The sequence below is a fragment of the Ahaetulla prasina genome, chromosome 12 (genome assembly GCF_028640845.1).
Source record: "Ahaetulla prasina isolate Xishuangbanna chromosome 12, ASM2864084v1, whole genome shotgun sequence".
Taxonomy (NCBI): domain Eukaryota; kingdom Metazoa; phylum Chordata; class Lepidosauria; order Squamata; family Colubridae; genus Ahaetulla; species Ahaetulla prasina.
Genome location: NC_080550.1, coordinates 25,454,504 through 25,475,576, shown reverse-complemented (window position 1 = coordinate 25,475,576; position 21,073 = coordinate 25,454,504). Strand labels below are relative to the sequence as shown.

General features: G+C 43.3%; 1 protein-coding gene across 1 annotated transcript in view; it reads right to left on the bottom strand.

Moving 5' to 3' along the window:
* The window catches only part of LOC131184419 (hydrocephalus-inducing protein homolog), a 156,757-nt gene that overhangs the window by 94,345 nt on the left and 41,339 nt on the right, over positions 1 to 21,073 (bottom strand). Inside the window, exon 2 of the mRNA XM_058155652.1 lies at positions 14,373 to 14,483. Within this exon, the coding sequence (XP_058011635.1) occupies positions 14,373 to 14,483 (111 nt within the window). The remainder of the gene's footprint in view (positions 1 to 14,372; positions 14,484 to 21,073) is intronic.

Below are 21,073 nucleotides of genomic sequence, written 5' to 3'. Positions count from 1 at the left end.
GAAAGCCGTGTCCCCACCCCTCCTTTGCTAAGAACCCCTTTAAAACTCGGGCCGTGGTGTGGCTCAGGCTGTAAGAAGCCTGTTATTAAAACAAAGCTGCCTGCAATTACTGCAGGTTCGAGTCCCACCAGGCCCAAGGTTGACTCAGCCTTCCATCCTTTATAAGGTAGGTAAAATGAGGACCCAGATTGTTGGGGGGGGCAATAAGTTGACTTTGTATATAAATATACAAATAGGATGAAGACTATTGCTAACATAGTGTAAGCCGCCCTGAGTCTTCAGAGAAGGGCGGGATATAAATGTAAATTAAAAAAGAAAAACAGGGCTCTCCATTCGACCGGAAGCGTTGCCGTCAGGGAATAGTGGGCTCTGATGAGCCTTGCAAACACCCGGGATGACAAACCGCTGTGTGAGGGTGGGGGTGGGGGGTGGGGTGTTTTTGGACCGGATCTGCCCTGTAGGAATGGAGAAGAAGGAGAGGCACCTTGGACGACCGAGAGGAAGAGGCAAGTTCCTCGGAGGTCGGAGGAAACTCTTCGACTCAGCGGCAGGGGCGGTGGCCATTGCGGCCGTCACTAAACTGCGGCAACCGGACTAAAGTTTTGAGCGGGAGCGGTGATTTGGAGGGAGTACTGGTGAGTGATTGGCCAGCTCACAGGTAAAAAAGAAATATTTTTAAATTGCTAAAAGATGCCACAGCGACGAAACAGCAGCTAATCCCGGTCAAGTCCCTTCCTTGACCGGGTTGCCTTATGCACAGTCACCCACGCTCTGGTTACGTCTCGGTTGGATTACTGCAATGCTCTCTACATGGGGCTGCCCTTGAGGTGCACCCGGAGGCTGCAGTTAGTCCAGAATGCGGCTGCGCGAGTAGTAACGGGAGCTGCTCATGGCTCCCACGTAACATCACTGCTCCGTAGTCTGCACTGGCTTCCTGTGGTCTTTCGGGTGCGCTTCAAGATTTTGGTTACCACCTTTAAAGCGCTCCATGGCTTAGGACCCGGGTACTTACGAGACCGCCTGCTGTTACCCTATGCCTCCCACCGACCCGTACGCTCTCACAGAGAGGGTCTCCTCAGGGTGCCGTCCGCCAAACAGTGTCGGCTGGCGGCCCCCAGGAGTAGGGCCTTCTCTGTGGGAGCATCGACGCTCTGGAATGAACTTCCCCCTGGCCTACGTCAAGTGCCTGATCTTCGGACCTTCCGTCGTGAGCTAAAAACACAGTTATTTATTCAAGCGGGACTGGCATAATAGTTTTGATTTTAATTTGGGGTTTTATTGATATTTTTAAAATTTTAAATTCAAATTCTTAAATTATCAGCCTTTTGCAATTTGTTATGTTTTAATTGTTGGTTTTTAATTGTATATATTCTGTGTCTTATCTCTGGCTGTACACCACCCTGAGTCCTTCGGGAGAAGGGCGGTATAAAAATTTAATAAATAAATAAATAAATAAATAATGGGCGTTGGGAATGTTAATGGAGAGAGAACAAAGGGGAAGTTTAAAGTGTTAAAGCCCGAAACTGAACCTGAGTTTTGGTTTAGACTTTATCTGGAGATATTTAAATTATTAGAAGAAGAAACCCGAAATAGTTCTGAAGAGGATTGGAAATAATTTTAAAACTTTTGAACATGGAAGGAAGAACAAAAAAAAGTTTAAAATTAAAAGCCCTGCAACAGAGGGTTTTTTAAAACTGGATTTGGATTTGGATTTTAAAATTGGAACTTAGGGAACATTAAAATAAGAAGATTGAAATTGGCAAATATTGGCAATGTGGATTTAATAAATAAATTGGATTTTTTTTTAACCTGTTGATTGGAAGTGTGGATTGGAGAGAGACATCTACAGGAAAGATACATTACAAAGATTAACTTGTATTTTTGGGGGGAAAATCTTAAAGTGATAAGAGCGGTGGGAACTTTTGAGGAGTATTTGTTTTTGTTTAAGCTGTTTGATCTCGAGATTCAAAGAAAGTGGAACATAAAAAAACTTAACATTGGAATAAAGACAACTTAGAAACAACAAAATGACGCAGGAACTAATTGAAATGATTAAAATGATGCTCAAATCATTCAAATTGGAAATAAATGATTACAATGATGCATGGAAAACTTAAACTGGATCTGAGACTGTGCTGGAACACAGACAAGTGGAAGAAACTAGGGACGAGAAGCAAAAAAGTATTAAAAATAAAGACATTGATTATGAAAAATTAAATGATTATGGTGGCAGAAAAAATGAAAAAAAGAGGACTTAGGAGAAAATTAATGGAAAAAAGGAAACAAAGGGAAGCAAAGGAAAGGGGAAAAGGTTAGAAACGAAGACAAACTTTAAAGATTACATTGGGATTAACAATGACAAAAATAGAGGGATTAGAAAGAGACAAGGAGAGAACGAAGAGGGGAAGAGACAAAATATAAAAAAATTCAAATGATTACCCTGGGCTTAACAGTGGCAAAGCACGAAAGGTGAATAGGAGGAAAAAGGAGAGCAATTGGAAATTCAGGGCAAACTAGGAGAGCAAGGGGCTTTAAAATTAGCAGGGGGGAGGGAAAAAGAAGAAAATAAGAGGATGGGATAAAAGGTAGGAAGATTTATAACTATAAATGAATGGTAGTAAGTTTAATAGATGTAATTATAATATTTGGAATGTTTTTAATTGTAATAATGGAATTCAGCTAAAGCATTTGAAATTATATCGTATTGACGTAGAAATGAATAATTTTAAAGCGAATTGTAGTAATATATTTGAATGCAATACTTGGATGGTGTTATGTACCAAATAAGGAGTGAGCTATAGGCTTCACTCAGGTCCGCCAAAACGGCGGGAAAATAATTAAAGCTCATTTGTTAAGCCGTCTGACAGCTCCCTATAAAAGGGCAAGAGACAAGCAAATTGTTGGGTTGTACTGATTTACTAATAAAGAGCTATTGTTGCTGAAAGAGCTGTGTCTTATCTCTTCCATCTTCCGATCTAACTGTCGTGTCCCACTCCTCCGCTGACGGCCGGGTCAGGGAAATCCGAATCAGGCGTGCCTCTGCAGCTCTGCCAAAGTCCTAGCAAAGTCCTCAGGGCAGGCAGGAGACCAGTAAGTGACTTCAGCAAGATATGTTTAGACTTTGCCTGACTCAGAGAATGCCAGAAAGCAGATCCTTTATATAGGCCATGGGGTGTGGCTCCATGACTCAGCACTCATTAAGGCCTGCCCCTCCCTTCCTTCTGTTGCCTCCGCCTATCAAGTCTTCTGACGCGAGGGTCACTCCAGTCTGCAGCTGTTGGTAATTGACCTCCCTCAGGCTCACATGCTGTGGAGGAGGGGGAGGGGTCTAGTTGCTCCGTTTGCCTGGGCATGGAGCCAGAGCTGGGGGCTGGAGGTATTTCCTCCTCTTCAGCCTGTCTGGGCATGGAGCCAGGGCTGGGGCCGGGAGGCATACTAGGACATTCCTCCGTGTTCGGAAGCAGATAAGAAGGCCCCGGCTGTGGTGAGATCGGGCGAGACACAACACTAACACTGGTGATGAAGGTGGGAGCGGAAGAATAAGGACAAGTAGACCAGAGTCCCAGCGGAGTAGGTCGAGCAACCGGCATTGCTCGCTGTTCTGCAGAATAATCATCTGCCAGCATGATGACCGCATACGCCCTGCCAGCTCCATTCAACCCAGCCTCTGACAATTGGGATTCCTATAACCGTTTTGAATGCTTTATGGAGGCAAATGACCTCCTGGGACTGTCCGACAACCGCAAGCAAGCGCTGTTCCTCAGCTACTGTGGTATGGATGTTTTTGATATGGCCAAGGCATTCATCGAACCAGCTGCGGTTCAAGTGGCATTGTGGCCACACTCCAAAACACTCTACAGGCTCATTATGCCCCGGTACTAGGGGTCAAATGTAAAATTTGTTACTACCGGTTCTGTGGGCATGGCTTGGTAGGGGAGGTAATGTGACTGGGTGGGTGTGGCCAACTTTTTTTTTTTTTCTTTTAAAAGCATTTTTTCTACAACCTCTCCAGCCGAAGAGGTTGTAAAAAAATGCTTTTAAAAGCCTGTGATGATCAGGCAACTCAGCTGGGACTGAGGAAAAAAGCTTTTAAAGGGTTCTGACAATCCCAGCTGAGTTGCCTGATCACCAGAACCTTTTAAAAGCATTTTTCTACAACCTCTTCAGTTGAAGGGCTTGTAGAAAACATGCTTTTAAAGGGTTCTGGCGATCAGGCAGAGGAGCCTATTAAAACTTCAGCCGGTTGTAGAAAAAATGCTTTTAAAGGATTCTGATGATCCCAGCTGAGCTGCGATCATCAGAGGCTTTTTTTTAACTTTTAAAAGCATTTTTTCAACCAAAGAAAAAATGCTTTTAAAAGTAAAAAAACAAAAAACCCTGATGATCGTGACTCAGCTGGGGCAGGGGGGAGGGATTTTTGCTACCAGTTCTCCGAACCATCCACTGTCATCACTATCGGATCGGGTGATCTGGTCTGAACCGGGAGCATTTCACCCCTGCCCAGTACAGTCCAAGTTTCCACTGCAGACTGCAGGAAGAAGGCAAATCCGTGAACCACTATGTAACAGCACTTAGAAAAGCCGCCGCATATTGCGAGTTCCGAGAGCTGGAGGATGTGCTATTGGAGCAGCTCTAAGTGGAGTGAGGGATGTTAGCCTACAACGGCGTTTGTTAGCCAAGCCGGCCCTCACTCTACAAACGGCCTTAGTCAAGGCCAGGGCAGCTGAGAACTCACAGAGTTCAGCTGTGGCCCTGCAGAGAGCAGGAAATGTGCCGGCTTCATGCCCAAACGCCACAGTACATCAGGAGAGCGCCAAGCTGATTGTTCTGTCCCCCTCTACCTCAGTCCGGGAAGCACAAGCGATGACTTAATTAGCCGGCAATTCAGTCCACGGCAGCTATCAGCTCTGGCAGCAAACTAGCGAGCGTCTGCCAAGTTTCTCTGTTATCTTTTCTTGATGCCGGCGAGTCAACCAGGAAACCAGGAACAAACAGTACTTCAGCTCAAGTTGGGTAAAGGAGGCTTTTGCGGTTCGTTGGGCACTGTTAATGTGGAGGCATTTCCTGGAAGGGGCGAAGCACCCTTTTGAAGTGTGGACTGATCACAAAAATTTAGAGTCCCTAAAAACGCCCCAAAAACTGTCACCTAAGCAAATCCGCTGGGCCCAACACTTTACCTGTTTTAATTTCTCTCTGCGCTACCTCCCTGGGGGAAAGAATTTTCTGGCAGATGCCCTCTCGAGATTACCTCAATACAATAGTGCTCAGATGGAAGTGATTCATCCAATTGTCCCTTCAAATCAACTGGTGGCCCCAGCAGTCACCCGGAGCCAAGTGAAAGCAGACCAACCCATATCCGGGGACTTGACTGAGCAGATAAAATAAGCATTAAAAACTGATGAGTGGCTTTTAGTCCATTCTAATGAGTGCATAGTTCGAGAGGGCCTCGCCTGGGTTGGTGCGAAGCTGTATGTCCCCGCAAGCCTGAGAGGGGTGATATTGCAACACAGCCGTGACACTAAAATTGCTGGACATTATGGATTCATAAAGACATTGCACCTAGTTAAATAACAATTCTGGTGGCCAGCTCTGAAGAAAGACATAGAAGCCTCCATGGCTGTGTGTGCATCAGCAAAGAAGCCTCTGGGGAAGCCCCCTGGGTTACTTCAGAGTGTAGCCAGACCAGGAGCCCCATGGAAGGAAATATCCATGGATTTTATTGTAGAACTGCCCGACAGTGGGGGAAATACAGTTATTTGGGTGGTTACTGATTTGTTCTCCAAACAAGTGCATTTCATACCATATCCCAAAATCCCCTTGGCTAAAGCTCTGGCTAAACTGTTTGTCCAACATGTGTATAGACTACATGGGGTTCCGGAGCATATTATCTCAGACAGAGGGGTTCAGTTCACCTCCCATTTCTGAAAGAAGTTCCTAGGGTTGTTAGGCTCCGCCCAGGGGTTAAGCTCCGCCCATCATCCTCAGACCAATGGGGCTTGTGAAAGAACTAATTCAGTATTGGAACAATACCTTAGATGTTAAATAAATCATCAGCAATACAACTTGGTGGACCTGTTGCCTTTCACAGAGGTCGCCTATAATAATTCGATTCACAGCAGTACTGGTTTCATCCTGTTCAAGATAGCCTCAGGGCAGGATTTTGTACCCATCCTGGAGTTACCTAGGGAGAAACCGCAAATATCTTCATTAGCTGATTAGATCGAACAGCTACGTAGTACTTGGACAGTGACACGTAAAACCCTAGATGAAGCACACCGCGCTCATAAGAAAGAAGCTGATAAGGACTTCCGGTGGCACCGCAGGCTTCGGAGACGGTCCTTCGGATCGCCAGCCCTGTGGTTGCATTTATCGGCTGTCTGACGGTTTAGAAAGCTTTCCCTCAGGAGAAGAGGGAAAGTAGAGCAGTCGGGCGTGGGTAGAGCTCCCCAAGATTTCCTGGGGAAAGCCAGGAGGTCGAAGGGTGAGAGCTCCCCTTTAGCCTGGCAGAGCTCCGTACCCAGAGCGCTTCTGCTTTATGCAGAACAAGAAGCCGCGACCACCTCTGTGTCTATGATTAGCTTCAAATTGATTTCAGTGCAGACGAAACAAAAGCAGGAGAACTAGCATCTGTGATTGCAAGTAACAAGATTGTTGCCAAACTGTTTCCTTTTGAATCAACTCAAGAAGAACAAAGAAAATGGCGCTTGTTATAATTAGGGCGAGAAAATGAAAGTTAAGGAACTGCTTGTTAAAGCTGTTAACGCCCTCAGCGTTACTTAAGGCTGCTGTTTTTTACATTAATCTGGACAGTTTGAAAATGGTAATTAAAAGATTTATATTTACTTAATTTAATCATCATGCCTTTGGAAGAATTAAGGAGAATTGGACTTATTGGAGGTATTTAAGTATAATTTGAGCAAGATGGCTTCTAAACAACTAAAGCCTGGATTCTCTAAAAGTGCTGGGGGTTCTCCAGCTCACACGGCTAATCCACAAGCCGTAAAACTGGAAGCTTTACAAGAATCTTTGAAGGAATTTTTAAAAGATTATATAGAACAATCATTAAAGCTTCATATTGCTGTTATGGGAAAAAAATTTAAACAGATTTCAGAGGAGATGTCAGCTCACAATAAAGATATAAGAGAAGACATAGTGACTGCATTTCAAGGCTTGGCAAACAACATAATCCAGTTGGAGGAAAGGGTGAAAAAAATTAATCTAATTTGAATTTAGAAAATAAAATGGAGGAGGTTCAGACTAAGGTGGAAAAGGCAGATGATGAAATGGTTTTGCTACAATACAGATTGATGAAGTTTGCTGTAAGAGTGCGTGGGTTGGAGAAAACAAACAGGAGAACTTAGGAGAGTTTTTTTCAGAAGCCTTTGCACAATTGTTGGAGGAGCAACCAGCAGACCTTCAATTCCAAATTGATAAAATCTACCGTGTTAATTCCTGGGTTGCTAGACAAAGGCAATTGCCAAGAGACATTGTGATTTATTTTACAACTAGAAGGATTAGAAATGAAATTTTACAAGCATCTTACAAAAATAAAATGCAAATAGCAGGACAAGAGGTATTAGTTTTGAAAGAAATTCCTCCTAAAATGCTAAGAAATAGAAAGGAGTTCGCTTTTTTGGTGAATGAGCTTAGAAATCGACAGATGCAATTTAGATGGGATGTTCCAACATTAATTTACGCTGGAGAAAGATATCGCCTTAACACGGTTTGAAAAAACTCCTAGCCGCCAAACTATACGTGCAGCTGTCAAAATGCGAATTCCATAAGGAATCCTTGGACTACTTGGGCTACCGAGTGTTGAACCAGGGGATTGAAATGGACTGAGGAAAAGTAAAGGCAGTATTGGACTGGGAACCCCCACGCATGCTTAAACAGCTTCAAAGTTTCCTGGGATTTGCAAACTTTTACCGCCAATTCATCCCTTCCTTCACAGAGGTTGCTCTCCTGTTGACGGAATTGCTAAAGACTGATCCGTCTCCTGGCAAGCCAAAATCTAGCCAGCCCCTAGCTTGGACAATGAACTGTCAGAAATCCTTTGAACAGCTAAAATGCCTATTCGCAATGGAACTCATTCTCCAGCACCCAGATCGAAATAAACCATTTGTGGTCCAAGCAGATGTAAGTGATGTGGCGGTAGCAATTGTCTTAATGCGAAGGAATGCCCAAAATGACCTAATGCCCTGCGCAAAAAGTTGACGGACACAGAATGCAGGTGGGCAGTTTGGGAAAAAGAAGCTTTTGCAGTACGGTGGGCCCTCCTCTCCTTGAGGCACTTCCTGGAAAGGGTGAAAGAACCGTTTGAAGTGTGGACAGACCACAAAAACCTCGAGGCCCTAAAGACCCCTCGAAAGCTCTCCCCTAAATAGGTTCGATGGGCTAAATACTTCAAGCGGTTTCACTTCAATCTTAAATACATCCCAGGGGGCCAGAACCTACTAGCTGACACCCTCTCAAGAAACCCCCAATTTGACAGCCGACGAGAGGAGATAGTACATGCTACGATTTTTGAAACCCAACTAGTGGGCCAAGCTCGTGCTCGTGCTCAACCATGCTGTGGTGCCAACATCCTAGAGGGCAGGTTATTGACGGAGCTAAAATCAGCCCTTACAACAGATGCCTGGCTCAAAGACAACCTAATGAACTTGACCCTAAGAGAAGGACTAGCTTGGAAGGGAAGCAAGATTTATGTACCATCCAGTATGTGGCTCACGGTACTGCACAAAAGTCATGACTCTCGGCTTGGAGGCCACTTCGGGTTTTTGAAAACCCTCCATTTGACTAGGAGACAATTCTGGTGGCCGAAAATGAAAGCTGATATAGAAGACTATGTGAGGAGCTGCACCACCTGCGCCACCATGAAATCCAGACTAGGGAAGCCCCCTGGTCTTCTCCAAACCGTGGCCGAGCCCATGAGGCCCTGGGAAGAGATTGCTATGGATTTCATCGTTGAGCCCCCTGCCAGTGGAGGGAATACAGTGATATGGACAGTTGTTGATTTGTTTTCCAAACAAACCCACTTCACTGCCTGCAGCGGGTTACCGTTGGGGAGGAAATTGGCGAAACTGTTCGTGAAGCACATTTACAGACTACATGGAGTTCCAAAGAGAATAATATCAGACCGCGGAGTCCAGTGTACGGCTAAGTTCTGGAAGGATTCCTGAGGTCCATTGTGTCATCCCAGGGACTTAGTTCCGCCTTTCATCCGCAGACTAACGGAGCTGCAGAAAAATTGAATGCAATGGTGGAACAGTATATTCGGTGTGGGCAGACCTGTTATCTTTTGCAGAAGTGGCATGGGGTTAACTCCTTTTCGGCTAACCACCGGCATGGATTTTGTGCTGATGCCTGAGCTCCCCATAGAACCTCCCACTTCCGTGTCCCTGATGGACTGGATGAACTCATTGAAAAAGGGGTGGGAGGACACAAAAGAAGTTTTGGCTAAAGCAGCTGAAAAATATAAAGCCCAAGCCGACACCGATCCCTTCAACCCCCTTTTCGGGTGCGGGATAAAGTGTATTTGTCTACTAAATATTTAAGATTAAGATTACCTACCCAAAAATTTGGTCCTAAGTTTTTAGGTCCTTTCCCCATTGTAAGGGTAATTAACCCAGTAACTGTTCAACTTAGCCTCCCTCGAGTATTAGGTAAAGTACACCCAGTGTTTCACAGTAGCTTATTGAAACTGGCTAGGGGATCTAGTTTGAGATCCTTACAAGCTGCTCCCCCCCTCCTTTGGTAATCCAGGGGGAGATCCACTATGAAATTAAAAAGATCCTTGACTCTAGACTATACAGAGATCGCTTACAATATTTGGTCCAGTGGAAAGAATACCCATTGTCTGAAGCTACTTGGGTAAAAAGCTGGGATGTAAATGCTGATGCTCTAGTCAAACAATTTCATGATAGATTCCCTGACAAACCTAAAGGTCCTCCTGGAGAGTGGGGAGGGGGTTACAAGGGGATATACTGGGCGTTAACCCCATATTTTGGTTTTTGTTTGTTTTGTTTTCTAAGTTGTGTTTTCTTCTGCAAGGGGGGGGACGCCTGTCAGCTTTGGAAGCCATACTAGGCCGAAGGCTTCCACACGCTGCCACATTCTTCTCTGTGGAAAAGGAGGGGAGGAAGGTGGTAGTGCAAGGGATGATTAGACATAACATTTTTCCTGCCGGTCAAGGTCAGGCTGAGTTCACATCTGGAGAAGGAGTGGTTGGAGTGATGCTTCGACATGGGACGGTTGAGGATTGGAGAATGTGACCAGCAGAGGGGTCATGTGGGTGGAGATCTTGGGGGTTGTGTTACTGAGGGACGAACCGAAATCCACAGTTTCGGTTTTCATCCAACTGTGCCAGTTTACCTATGCTAGTAAAAGAAAGTTTGAGTTTTGGAATAATGTCAAGGTTCCAGAAAACCCTCTTCTGCATAAAACAAAAAACTCTGAAGCCATTGTCTTTCTAAGTTCTCTACTAGCATAAGGAAACTGGCACACGATGAGTGAAATTCCAAAACTGAAACTTCCAGATTCTTTTCTCAGTTATACAAACCCCAAGAGTCCCACTCCCCAACCCCTTTGCCGGTCACATGGTCCAACGTTCTTCCACTTTATTTGAAACCTCCTCTTGCCACTCCTTCTGCAGATGCGAACACAATCTGACCTTGACTGCTTGAAGAATGTAACCATACGCATCACCCCCCTTCTTCCCCTCAGGGGAGAAATGTGGCAGGGTCTGGAAACCTATGACCTAGTATGGTTTCCAGGCCTGACATCTGGTATGGTTCTGCAACCGAACAACACAGATACAGACTTCAGAGAATAATTAGAACTGCAGAAAAAACAATTGCTACCAATCTGCCTTCCATTGAGGACCTGTATACTGCACAAATCAAGAAGAGGGCCGTGAAAATATTTACAGATCCCTCACATCCTGGACATAAACTGTTTCAACTCCTACCCTCAAAACGATGCTATAGAGCACTGCACACCAGAACAACTAGACACAAGAACAGTTTTTTCCCAAATGCCATCACTCTGCTACACAAATAATTCCCTCAATACTGTCGAACTATTTACTAAATCTGCACTATTAATCTTCTAATCGTTCCCCATTTCCTTCCACTTATGACTGTATGACTGTAACTTGTTGCTGGTATCCTTATGATTTATATTGATTGTTTCCTGGTTGCTTATTTGTACCCTATGACTATCATTAAGTGTTGCTTCATTAAGTGTTAAATTTGTACCCTATGACTATCATTAAGTGTTGTAAGTATTGTACCTTGATGAAGGTATCTTTTCTTTTATGTACACTGAGAGCCTATGCACCAAAGACAAATTCCTTGTGTGTCCAATCACACTTGGCCAATAAAAATTCTATTCTATTCTATTCTATTCTATTCTATTCTATTCTATTCTATTCTATTCTATTCTATTCTATTCTAAAAGACAGTAAAACAGGGAAAAACCACAAAAAACAGCAAAAGGAAAAAAAATTCAGACTCTTGTATGTCTTAATCCAATTAATCAGAAAAGTGTTAACCGTGTTCAGAATCTCCAATCAAAAAAAGGAGAGAAAGAAAAAAAGAAAAAGACCAAAGAGGGAAAGGAAAAAAATTCTTTTGTTAACTCTCAAATAATATTTACAGCTCTCTTTCCAGAGTCACTGCAATCTTCTCTTTTTCAATTTCAGACTCCACCACTGATAATTTCCGGAAGAGCACCTGAATCAACAATCTTACAGAGTGTCTTTGATGCTCTCCCCACTATTTTATCTAGAATGGGCTCAGAGTCCTGGAGATGTACACCGTGTTGCTCTCTTAAATCAAAGGAAAAGAGAAAAAGAAACAATATTTCCAGTCCACTAGGTGGCAAGGTTGCTTAATTTTTCTCCACTTTCCCTCCTTTTCATATCCAATACACAATACACAAAGGAATAAAAAATAGAAAGAAAGAGAAGAATTGGACGAAAAATAGAACCATAGAAAAATTGTTTTAAAAAGGCACTAAGAGTTTAAAAATTAAAAAAATAAAGTAGAAGTTTTCAGTCCATTCCAGTCCAAGTTAAAAAGTAAAATCCTCGATAGACATCCCCATAGAAGTGTAAATTAAAAAAGCAGGAAAAAACTACCTTGGACTCAGGCTTAATTCCACCGCTTAATTTCTTCTGCCCTCAATTTTAACTTTCTTTTAATCTCAGGGTGTTCTCTCTAATAGTCTGTTTTTAAAAAAATTCTCTCATCAAACCGACACTCTATCTTCACTCTTTGCCATTCCGGAGCTATCCCAACTTCAGCAGCTTTTAGTGGCTGCCTCTTTCACCACTAGAAAAGAGGGCTTCTCCTGGATCAACCAGGGACTTTGCAATGTCCCTGGGATCAGCAGGATGTGCCCTCCTCTATCACCATCTCTACAGGACAGTGAGGTCCAAAATGGACCATCCAGCAGTGAAGATATCGACGACGATCCTGGAGCTTCAAGATCACCCATTGTCCCATCACGACATCAGCTCCACCCTCCTGGGCTAATGACACATCTTGTACACCCCGAATCCAGAAGGGCTAACATCTTCCCATGAGCCTCGGTAGATGGGATCTTTAATTCCACTGGGATGGTCATGGGTTCCCCCCCTGAGACTTACTAGGAGGTCCTCGTCAGAATCTGTTTTGGAATCACTGTTGTCATTGGGGGGTCAGAGTTCCCAACTTGCCCTGTTTCAGTGGAGCAAACTCAACAATTTCCACCCCTTTTAAGGCGGCCTCATGGGATTTGGTGGGTAGTTTGTTGGCTTTCTTCCCTCCACCAGAGGTCACCTTCCTTCCACCAGGGGTCGCCTTGGGTCCAAGCTTAGTGAAGCAATCAGCTGCTCGGTGCCACTCCTTCCCACATCTGAAACACGTGGTGGACTTCGGCTTCGAGCCGGTGGGTCCCCCAACAGCTTTTGGAGCTCCCTTGTGGGGCGAGGAGGGGATTTGCTCTAGGTGTGACCACCACGGTAGCAATCTCTGGCCAAATCGATCTCCACATCAGCAGCCAGTACATACCAACTTTGCAGATCCCGAGGGGCTCCATGGGAGCAGCAATCTTTTTAGTCATCCTCATTGTGGCTATCTTTATATATATCCGGGTCGGAAGCCGGACTGGAACGGGTCTAGATAGACAGCTTCATCCAGGTATTGGGGTAGCTGCCGTGCCACAGCACTCTCTACAACCTTCGCAATAAAGCGAAGGTTGGAGACCGGACGGTAATTACCTAAAATAGCTGGGTCCAGGGAAGGCTTCTTGAGGAGGGGTCTCACCACCGCCTCCTTCAAGGCGGTAGGGAAAAACCCCTCCAACAAAGAAGCGTTGATAATCCTCTGGAGCCAGCCTCGTGTCACTTCCTGTGAGACCAGCACGGGTCCAGTAAACATGTAGTGGCGTGCAGCCTCCCCAACAACCTGTCCACGTCCTCGGGAGCCACAGGATCAAATTCATCCCAAACAATCTCCACAAGACGCGACTCCGCCCTCTCATCCGGATCATCCCAATTTCGGTCCAAGCCATCCCGGAGCTGAACGATTTTATCGTATAGATAACCACTAAACTCCTCGGCACGTCCCTGCAACGGGTCATCCCGCACCTCCTGATGAAGGAGAGAGCAGGTCACCCGAAACAGGGCGGCCGGGCGGTTATCTGTCGACGCAATGAGGGTGGAAGCGTAGGAACGCTTCGCCTCCCTCATTGTCACTAGGTAGGTCTTGGAATAAGACCTAACCAGTGTTCGGTCAGCTTCGGAACGGCTGGACCTCCAAACACTCTCTAGGCGTCTTCTCCAGCATTTCGTCTCCCTCAGCCCCTCGAAAAACCAGGGGGCCGGCCAAGATCTGCGCCGGGTCAGAGGCCGCAAGGGCACGACATGGTCCAAAGCTCCAAAAATGGTCATCACCCACTGTTTTGACTGTTTTAACTTCAAAGCATCACTAAATGAATGGTTGTAAATCGACAACTGCCTGATACTTAACACAGGTAGTCCTCAACTTATGACCACAATGGAGCCCAACATTTCTGTGGCTAAGTGAGACATTTGTCAAGTGAGTTTTGCCTCATTTTATGACCATTCTGGCCACTGAATCACTGCAGTTTTTAAATTAGTCACACCGTCGTTAAGCGAATTCAGCTTCCCCATTGACTTGGCTTTTCAGGAAGTCACAAAAGTTGATCGCACGACTCCAGGACACTGTCGTAAATGTGAATCAGTGGCCAAGTGTCTGAATCTTGATCGTGTGACCCCTTGAAATGCTGTGGAAAACGGTCCTTTTTCCATGCTGTTGTAACTTTGAACTGTCACTAAATGAACTGTTGTAAGTCAAGGACTATCTTACTCCAAGGCGGCCTGGGTTTCCTTTCTTTTCGTTCTCTACTTTCTGCCAAGTCTTTCCAAATTCTTCCAGCAGATGGTGGCATAATCTTACAAGTCTTCCCTCAGACAAGTTCTGTAAAAAAAATAAAATAGAATTTGATTTTGCAATTTTGGAATTTACCGATATATACAGCAAACCTTGTTTCGACTTTCTGAACATGTCCCAGCCAGTTTCTCAGCATGATTGGTTTTTCTTTGCCTCCTTCCAGGATTTCTTTCTTTCTTTTTTTGAAATCTACCTCTTCCCCTACTTCCTGATTGTTGGTCCCTCAGCCCTTGAAGACTTCCTGACATGCTAGGATTTTAGAAGACCAGAAAAAGGCAGATCAGTGCTGCCATCTGCTGAAAAAGAGACCACTTGGAAACCAAATTATATTTCAAAAAAACTGCTCAGAAGAGGAATGTTGGGGCGCCTCCTAGTACAATTCCTACAACAGACCAGTTTAGGACATATAATACGAAGCGTGCCTTCAATTTCTCCCTAATTCCTTATCTGCCAGTGCTAATGAAAGACAAAGAGAAGGAAACGAAAGATTAATGTTGATTGAATGAAGGCAAATATATGTGTGCCAGGATAATGTCTCTGGAGATTCTCCATCATCCAGGTCATGGTTGTCCCAAAGGTGCCTTTTCAAGAGGCAACTGGACTTTCTCGGATTTTCTTTGAAGAGGTTTCATTTCTCATCCAAGAGAGCTGAAGAAGCTTATTTATTTATTTATTATTTAAACTTTTACACCGCCCTTCTCCCGAAGGACTCAGGGCGGTGTACAGCCTACATTAAAACAGTTAAATATACAAACTTAAAATAACAATTAAAAAACTTATTCAATAAAGGCCGAAATTAAAACCGTCAAACTGACCATATTAAAATACCCAATAAAATTATTAAAATTGAAAAAATTGAAAAATTTAAAATTCAGGCCAGTCCCGCTTGGATAAATAGATAGGTTTTCAATTCCCGGCGAGGCTTCTTGGATGAGAAGTGAAATGTCTTCAAAGACAATCAGAAAGTCCAGCTGACTCTTGAAAAAACACCTTTGGGAATCCCAGGATAGTATTGCAAGATTCGATCTGGGTCAGTCTTCCGAGCTTTTGGACCCGTGCTAGAGCCCATCTTCAGGGAACTTCTCTTCTATTGGACTTTGGGCTTCGGGATATTCTACGCTATGTATTTATGTGGTGCCTTCCTATTGGTTGATTGGTGCATTGATGGCCAGCGATTGGCTGTTGTTTCCTTGTGCTGCCAAGCCTTCAACTCCTAAGTACCTGATAAGCTGGTGGAAAATCAGCCCTCCAATTGACTGGAAGGGATCTTGGAGGTCTTCTAGTCAGGCCCGTTGGTCAAGCACAGGAGAACTTATACCATTTCAGATAAGTGACTGTTTAGTCTCTTCTTAAATGGATGGAAACTAATCAAGGAGAGAAGCAACCTAAAACTAAGGAGAAACATCCTGACAGTTAGAACAATTAACCAGGGTGACAACTTGCCTTCAAAAGTTGTGGTTGCTCCAACACTGGAAGTTTTTAAGAAGTGATTGGAAAACCATTTGTCTGAGAAGATGTAGGGTCACCTGCCTGAGCTAGGGGTTAGACTAGAAGACCTCCAAGGTCCCTTCCAACTCTGTTATTCTGAAATAATTGGAGAATTCTACTCAGTTCAAAGTTGATCTGATTAAGACAATAGCTGTGACTCATGGAAACAGCAGATAGTTATGTTCAGCGAAGGCATTCAAAATATCCAAGGACATTATTAAAAGGGTATATCTCTAACAGAAAGTGGAACCCTGAACGTAACACGATCTCACATTCTTGTTTGACTTATTTTCATGTCAAATGATCTAAGTGCCAAAGCCCACTGCAACTACATAGCAGAAAAGGCTCATAAGGGGCGTGCATAAGAGCACAAACGTGCCTACCGTTCCTGTCATATTGTTTTTCTTTTCTTCTTCATATATATATATATATATATATTTGTTTTCTGATCCATACATGCAGCAGACTGACACCCACTACGAAGATGTAGCACGACCACGAACACGAAGCCAAACAGCAGCAGTGCAGCTCACCAGCTCAGATCCCCCTGCAACTCAGACTAATTTGAGCACAACCAAGCCCCCACCCAAACAGGACACCCCCCCATCCAATCAGAGCACAAAAAAACCCACATCCAATCAGAGCACAGCCAAGCTCCCACCCAATCAGTTCAAACCCCCACTAGCAGTTAAAAAGGAAGAAACAGCTGCGATCACACATTGCTCCCAGAAGCACGAAGCTGAAGCCTGAAGATGACGAATGAGACTTCGTCGAAACGTCGCCAAGACACTTCCAATTTTACGCGGGAGAAAACCCGAATAACCAAAGACCTATATATATATATATATATATATATATATATATATATATATATATGCTTATACCTCCTAATATTTACTCATATATATGTTTATATACTATATAATTTTTTTTGTACGACACTTATATAATTGTTGTGACAAAATAAATAAAATAAAATAAATAAATTATTGTTTATTTTATGTCTAAAGTCTCTTCCAGTAATGAAACTATTTTGACCAATCTAGAAAACATCCAACAAGTGAACGGCAGTTCAAATCTCTGGAGAAACAGTAGACACCTTGATATGCCGTGTGACCCCGTAACAAAGAAGAAATTGTGAGGTGCAAAACTGATTACATACTAGATGGACATTACCTTACAGATGACCCCCATCCCGTTAAAGACCTTGGAGTTTTCATGTCAAATGATCTAAGTGCCAAAGCCCACTGCAATTACATAGCAAAAAAAGCTCTAAGAGTTGTAAACCTAACTTTGCGTAGCTTCTTTTCCAAAAACACCTCACTACTAACCAGAGCATATAAAACATTTGCTAGACCAATTCTAGAATACAGCTCGCCAGTTTGGAACCCTCACCACATCTCTGACATCAATACAATTGAACGTGTCCAGAAATATTTTACAAGAAGAGTTCTCCATTCCTCTGAAAACAATAAAATACCCTATCCCACCAGACTTGAAATCCTAGGCTTAGAAAACTTGGAACTCCGTCGCCTTCGAAAAGACCTAAGCTTAACTCACAGAATCATCTATTGTAATGTCCTTCCTGTTAAAGACTACTTCAGCTTTAATTGCAATAATACTAGAGCAACTAATAGATTTAAACTTAATGTCAACCGCTTAATCTAGATTGCAGAAAATATGACTTCTGTAACAGAATCATCAGTGCTTGGAATACTTTACCTGACTCTGTGGTCTCTTCCCATAATCCTAAAAGTTTTATCCAAAAACTTTCTACTATTGACCTCACCCCATTCCTAAGGGGACCATAAGGGGCGTGCATAAGTGCACAAACGTGCCTACCGTTCCTGTCCTATTGTTTTTTCTTTTCTCCTTCCTATATATATGCTTATACCTCCTTATATTTACCCATATATGTGTTTATTTACTATATAATCTTTTTGTATGATACCTACATATATTGTTGTGACAAAATAAATAAATAATAATAAATAATGATTGTAGGGAGATCTGATGCCATGAAGGTTGTTCAAAGCTGAAGAAGGCTAGAAATGCCAAAATTAAAAAGCTGCTGGTGTTTAAAGCCACTAAAGCAAACTCAGCTCTGAAACCAGAAGCTGCATTGAATCACAAAAATCGCACACTTCAAAACAAACTTTATTTCTTTATTAAGTTAAAGGGTTGTCCATCTCACAAAGGAAGAGATTCTGGATGGTCTTCAGCGAAACTAAAACGCAGGTAACTCGACTTACAACCACAACCAAGACCAAAATTTAGGTTGCTAAGCGAGACGGTTCTTAAATGAGTTTTGGCCCATTTTACCATCTTTCTTGCCACCGTTGTTAAGTGAATCCCTAGAGTGGAATTAAGGAAAAACTTCCTAACAGTGAGAACAATTAACCAGTGGAATAGCTTAGCTTCAGAAATCGTGAGTGCTTCATCACTGGAGGTTTTTAAGAATAGAATAGGGTTTTGAACTTTGTTTCCCCAGAATTACTGTAGTTCCTAAATGAGTAACATGGTTGTTAAGTGAATCGGGTTTCCCCCTCGACTTTGCTTGTCAGAAGGTCGCAAAAGGGAATCATGTGACTCCTGGGACACTGAGACTGCCATAAATGTGAGTCACTTGCCAAATGTCCAAATTTTGAACATATGACCGTGGCGATGCCACAACGGTCATAAGTGTGAAAAACTGTCATGTCACTTTGTTCAGTGCTGTTGTAGATTTGAAACGTCAATAAAAGAACTGTTATAAACCAAGGACTACATAATATAATATAATATAATATAATATAATATAATATAATATAATATAATATAATATAATATAATATAATGTCATGTATCACAGGGGTGAAATGTAAAAATTTTCCCTACCAGTTAGGTGGGCGTGGTTTAATTGGTGGGTGTGGCTTAGTGGTAAGATGGCTGGGTGGGCGTGGCCAATAACAATAAATAATAAAAATAATAAACAAAGTATATAAAACAATAAGAGGTACCAAAAACCAGCTTTCACACTTTACACACACAACACAGTACAACACAACTGACTCACACACAATGTAAAAGCAGCTGCACTTCACCCAAAATGGCCCCTGCGACAAGCAGGAACCTCACACAGCCACAAAAAACTCAAAAACCAACTTTCACACTTTACACACACACAACACAACTGACTCATACACACACACACAAAATGCCACATACAGCTTTGTGAGATTTTGTGTGTTTGTGTAGTTAGAGTGAAACACTACAGAAACACACCAAATCCCAGAAAGCTGCACAAATATTTTATTTTATTATTTTATTTTATTTATATTTTTTAGATCAGGGGTCTCCAACCTTAGTAACTTTAAGGTTTGTGGGCTTCAATTCCCAGCAAAGCTGGCTGAGGAACTCTGGAAGTTGAAGTCCACAAGTCTTAAAGTCTTAAAGTTACTAAGGTTGGAGACCTTTGTTTTAGATAAAAGCAGCTAAATTTAAAACTTCCTTAATTTTAAATTGCTGTCTAAAAAAACAACTCCTTAAAAAAAATCCAATTAACTATTTTTTAAAGCTCCCCCCATTTTTAAAGCTCCCCCCATGCCCACCCAATTCCCTCTACCCACTTACCTAAAATGAAAATGTTGGATAACCATCTGACTGAGATGGTGTAGGGTTCCTGCCTAGGCAGGGGGTTGGACTAGAAGGCCTCCAAGGTCCCTTCCAACTCTGTTGTTATGTTATGTTATGTTACTTACCAATTGGAGGCAGGTAGATTGAGTTGCTCACCAAGGAAATGGATTGCAGGCAGGCAGATTCATTTGCTAGCTGATGTATTGATTGAAAGCAAGGTTTAGCGAGCCCGAAAGGAGCAGTAATTAGGTAAGTGGGTAGAGGGAATTGGGTGGGCATGGGTGGGGGCTGTTGTAAGAGGCTTTTAAAAATGATTTTAAAAGCCTGTGATGATAAGGAAACTCATCTGGGATCACCAGAGGAAAAAAATATTTTAAAGGCTCCTCTGACGATGCCAGCTGAAGTTGCCTCATTGCAGACCACAACCTCTTAAAAGAATTGTTTTAACAACCTCTTTGGTCAAAGAGTTGTAGAAAACATGTTTTTTAAGGTTCTGGTGATCGGGCAACTCAGTTGGGATCGCCAGAGGAGCCTTTTAAAACTTTTTTTTTTTTTACAACCTCTTCGGCCAAAGAAGTTGTTAAAAAAAGAGTTTAAAGGGTTCTGACGATCCCAGGTGAGCCGTGGGATCATCAAAGGCTTTTTTTTTTACTTTTAAAGGCATGTTTTTGGCTGAAGAAAAGATGCTTTTAAAAGTAAAAAAAACAAACCTCTGATAATGGTGTGGCGCAGCAAGGGCAGGGGGCGGGGGCAGGGATTTTTGCTACCGGTTCTCCGAACCACCCACTGCCTTCGCTACCAGATTGGGTGAGCCAGTCTGAATTGGGAGCATTTCACCCCGATTTATCATATATCATATATCATAACCCTAACCCTAACCCTAACCCCTAATGTTAACCTCCAATCCCCAACCCCAACCCCTAACCCCTAATCCTAACCCCTAACCCTTAACCCTAAACCCTAACCCCAACCCTAGCCCTAACCCTAACCCCAACCCCAACCCCAACCCTAACCCTAACCCTAAACCTAAACCTAACCCTGAACCCCAAACCCCCAACCCTAACCTCTAACCCTAACCCCTAACCTAACCTTAACCTAACCCTAACCCTAACCCAACCCCTAACCTCTAACCCTTAACTCTCTCTAACCCTAACTCTAAACCTAACCCCAAACCCGAACCCCAATGCCCAACCCTCAACCCTAACCTCTAACCCCTAACCCTAACCCCTAATCCTAACCCCAATCCCTAACTCCTAACTGCTAACCCTAACCCTAACCCTAACCCTGAACCCCAAACCCCCAACCCTAACCTCTAACCCCTAAACCCTAACCTAACCTTAACCTAACCCTAACCCTAACCCTAACCCAACCCCTAACCTCTAACCCTTAACTCTAATTCTAACTCTAACCCTAACCCTAAACCTAACCCCGAACCCGAACCCCAATGCCCAACCCTCAACCCTAACCTCTAACCCCTAACCCTAACCCTAACCCCTAACCCTAACCCCAACCCC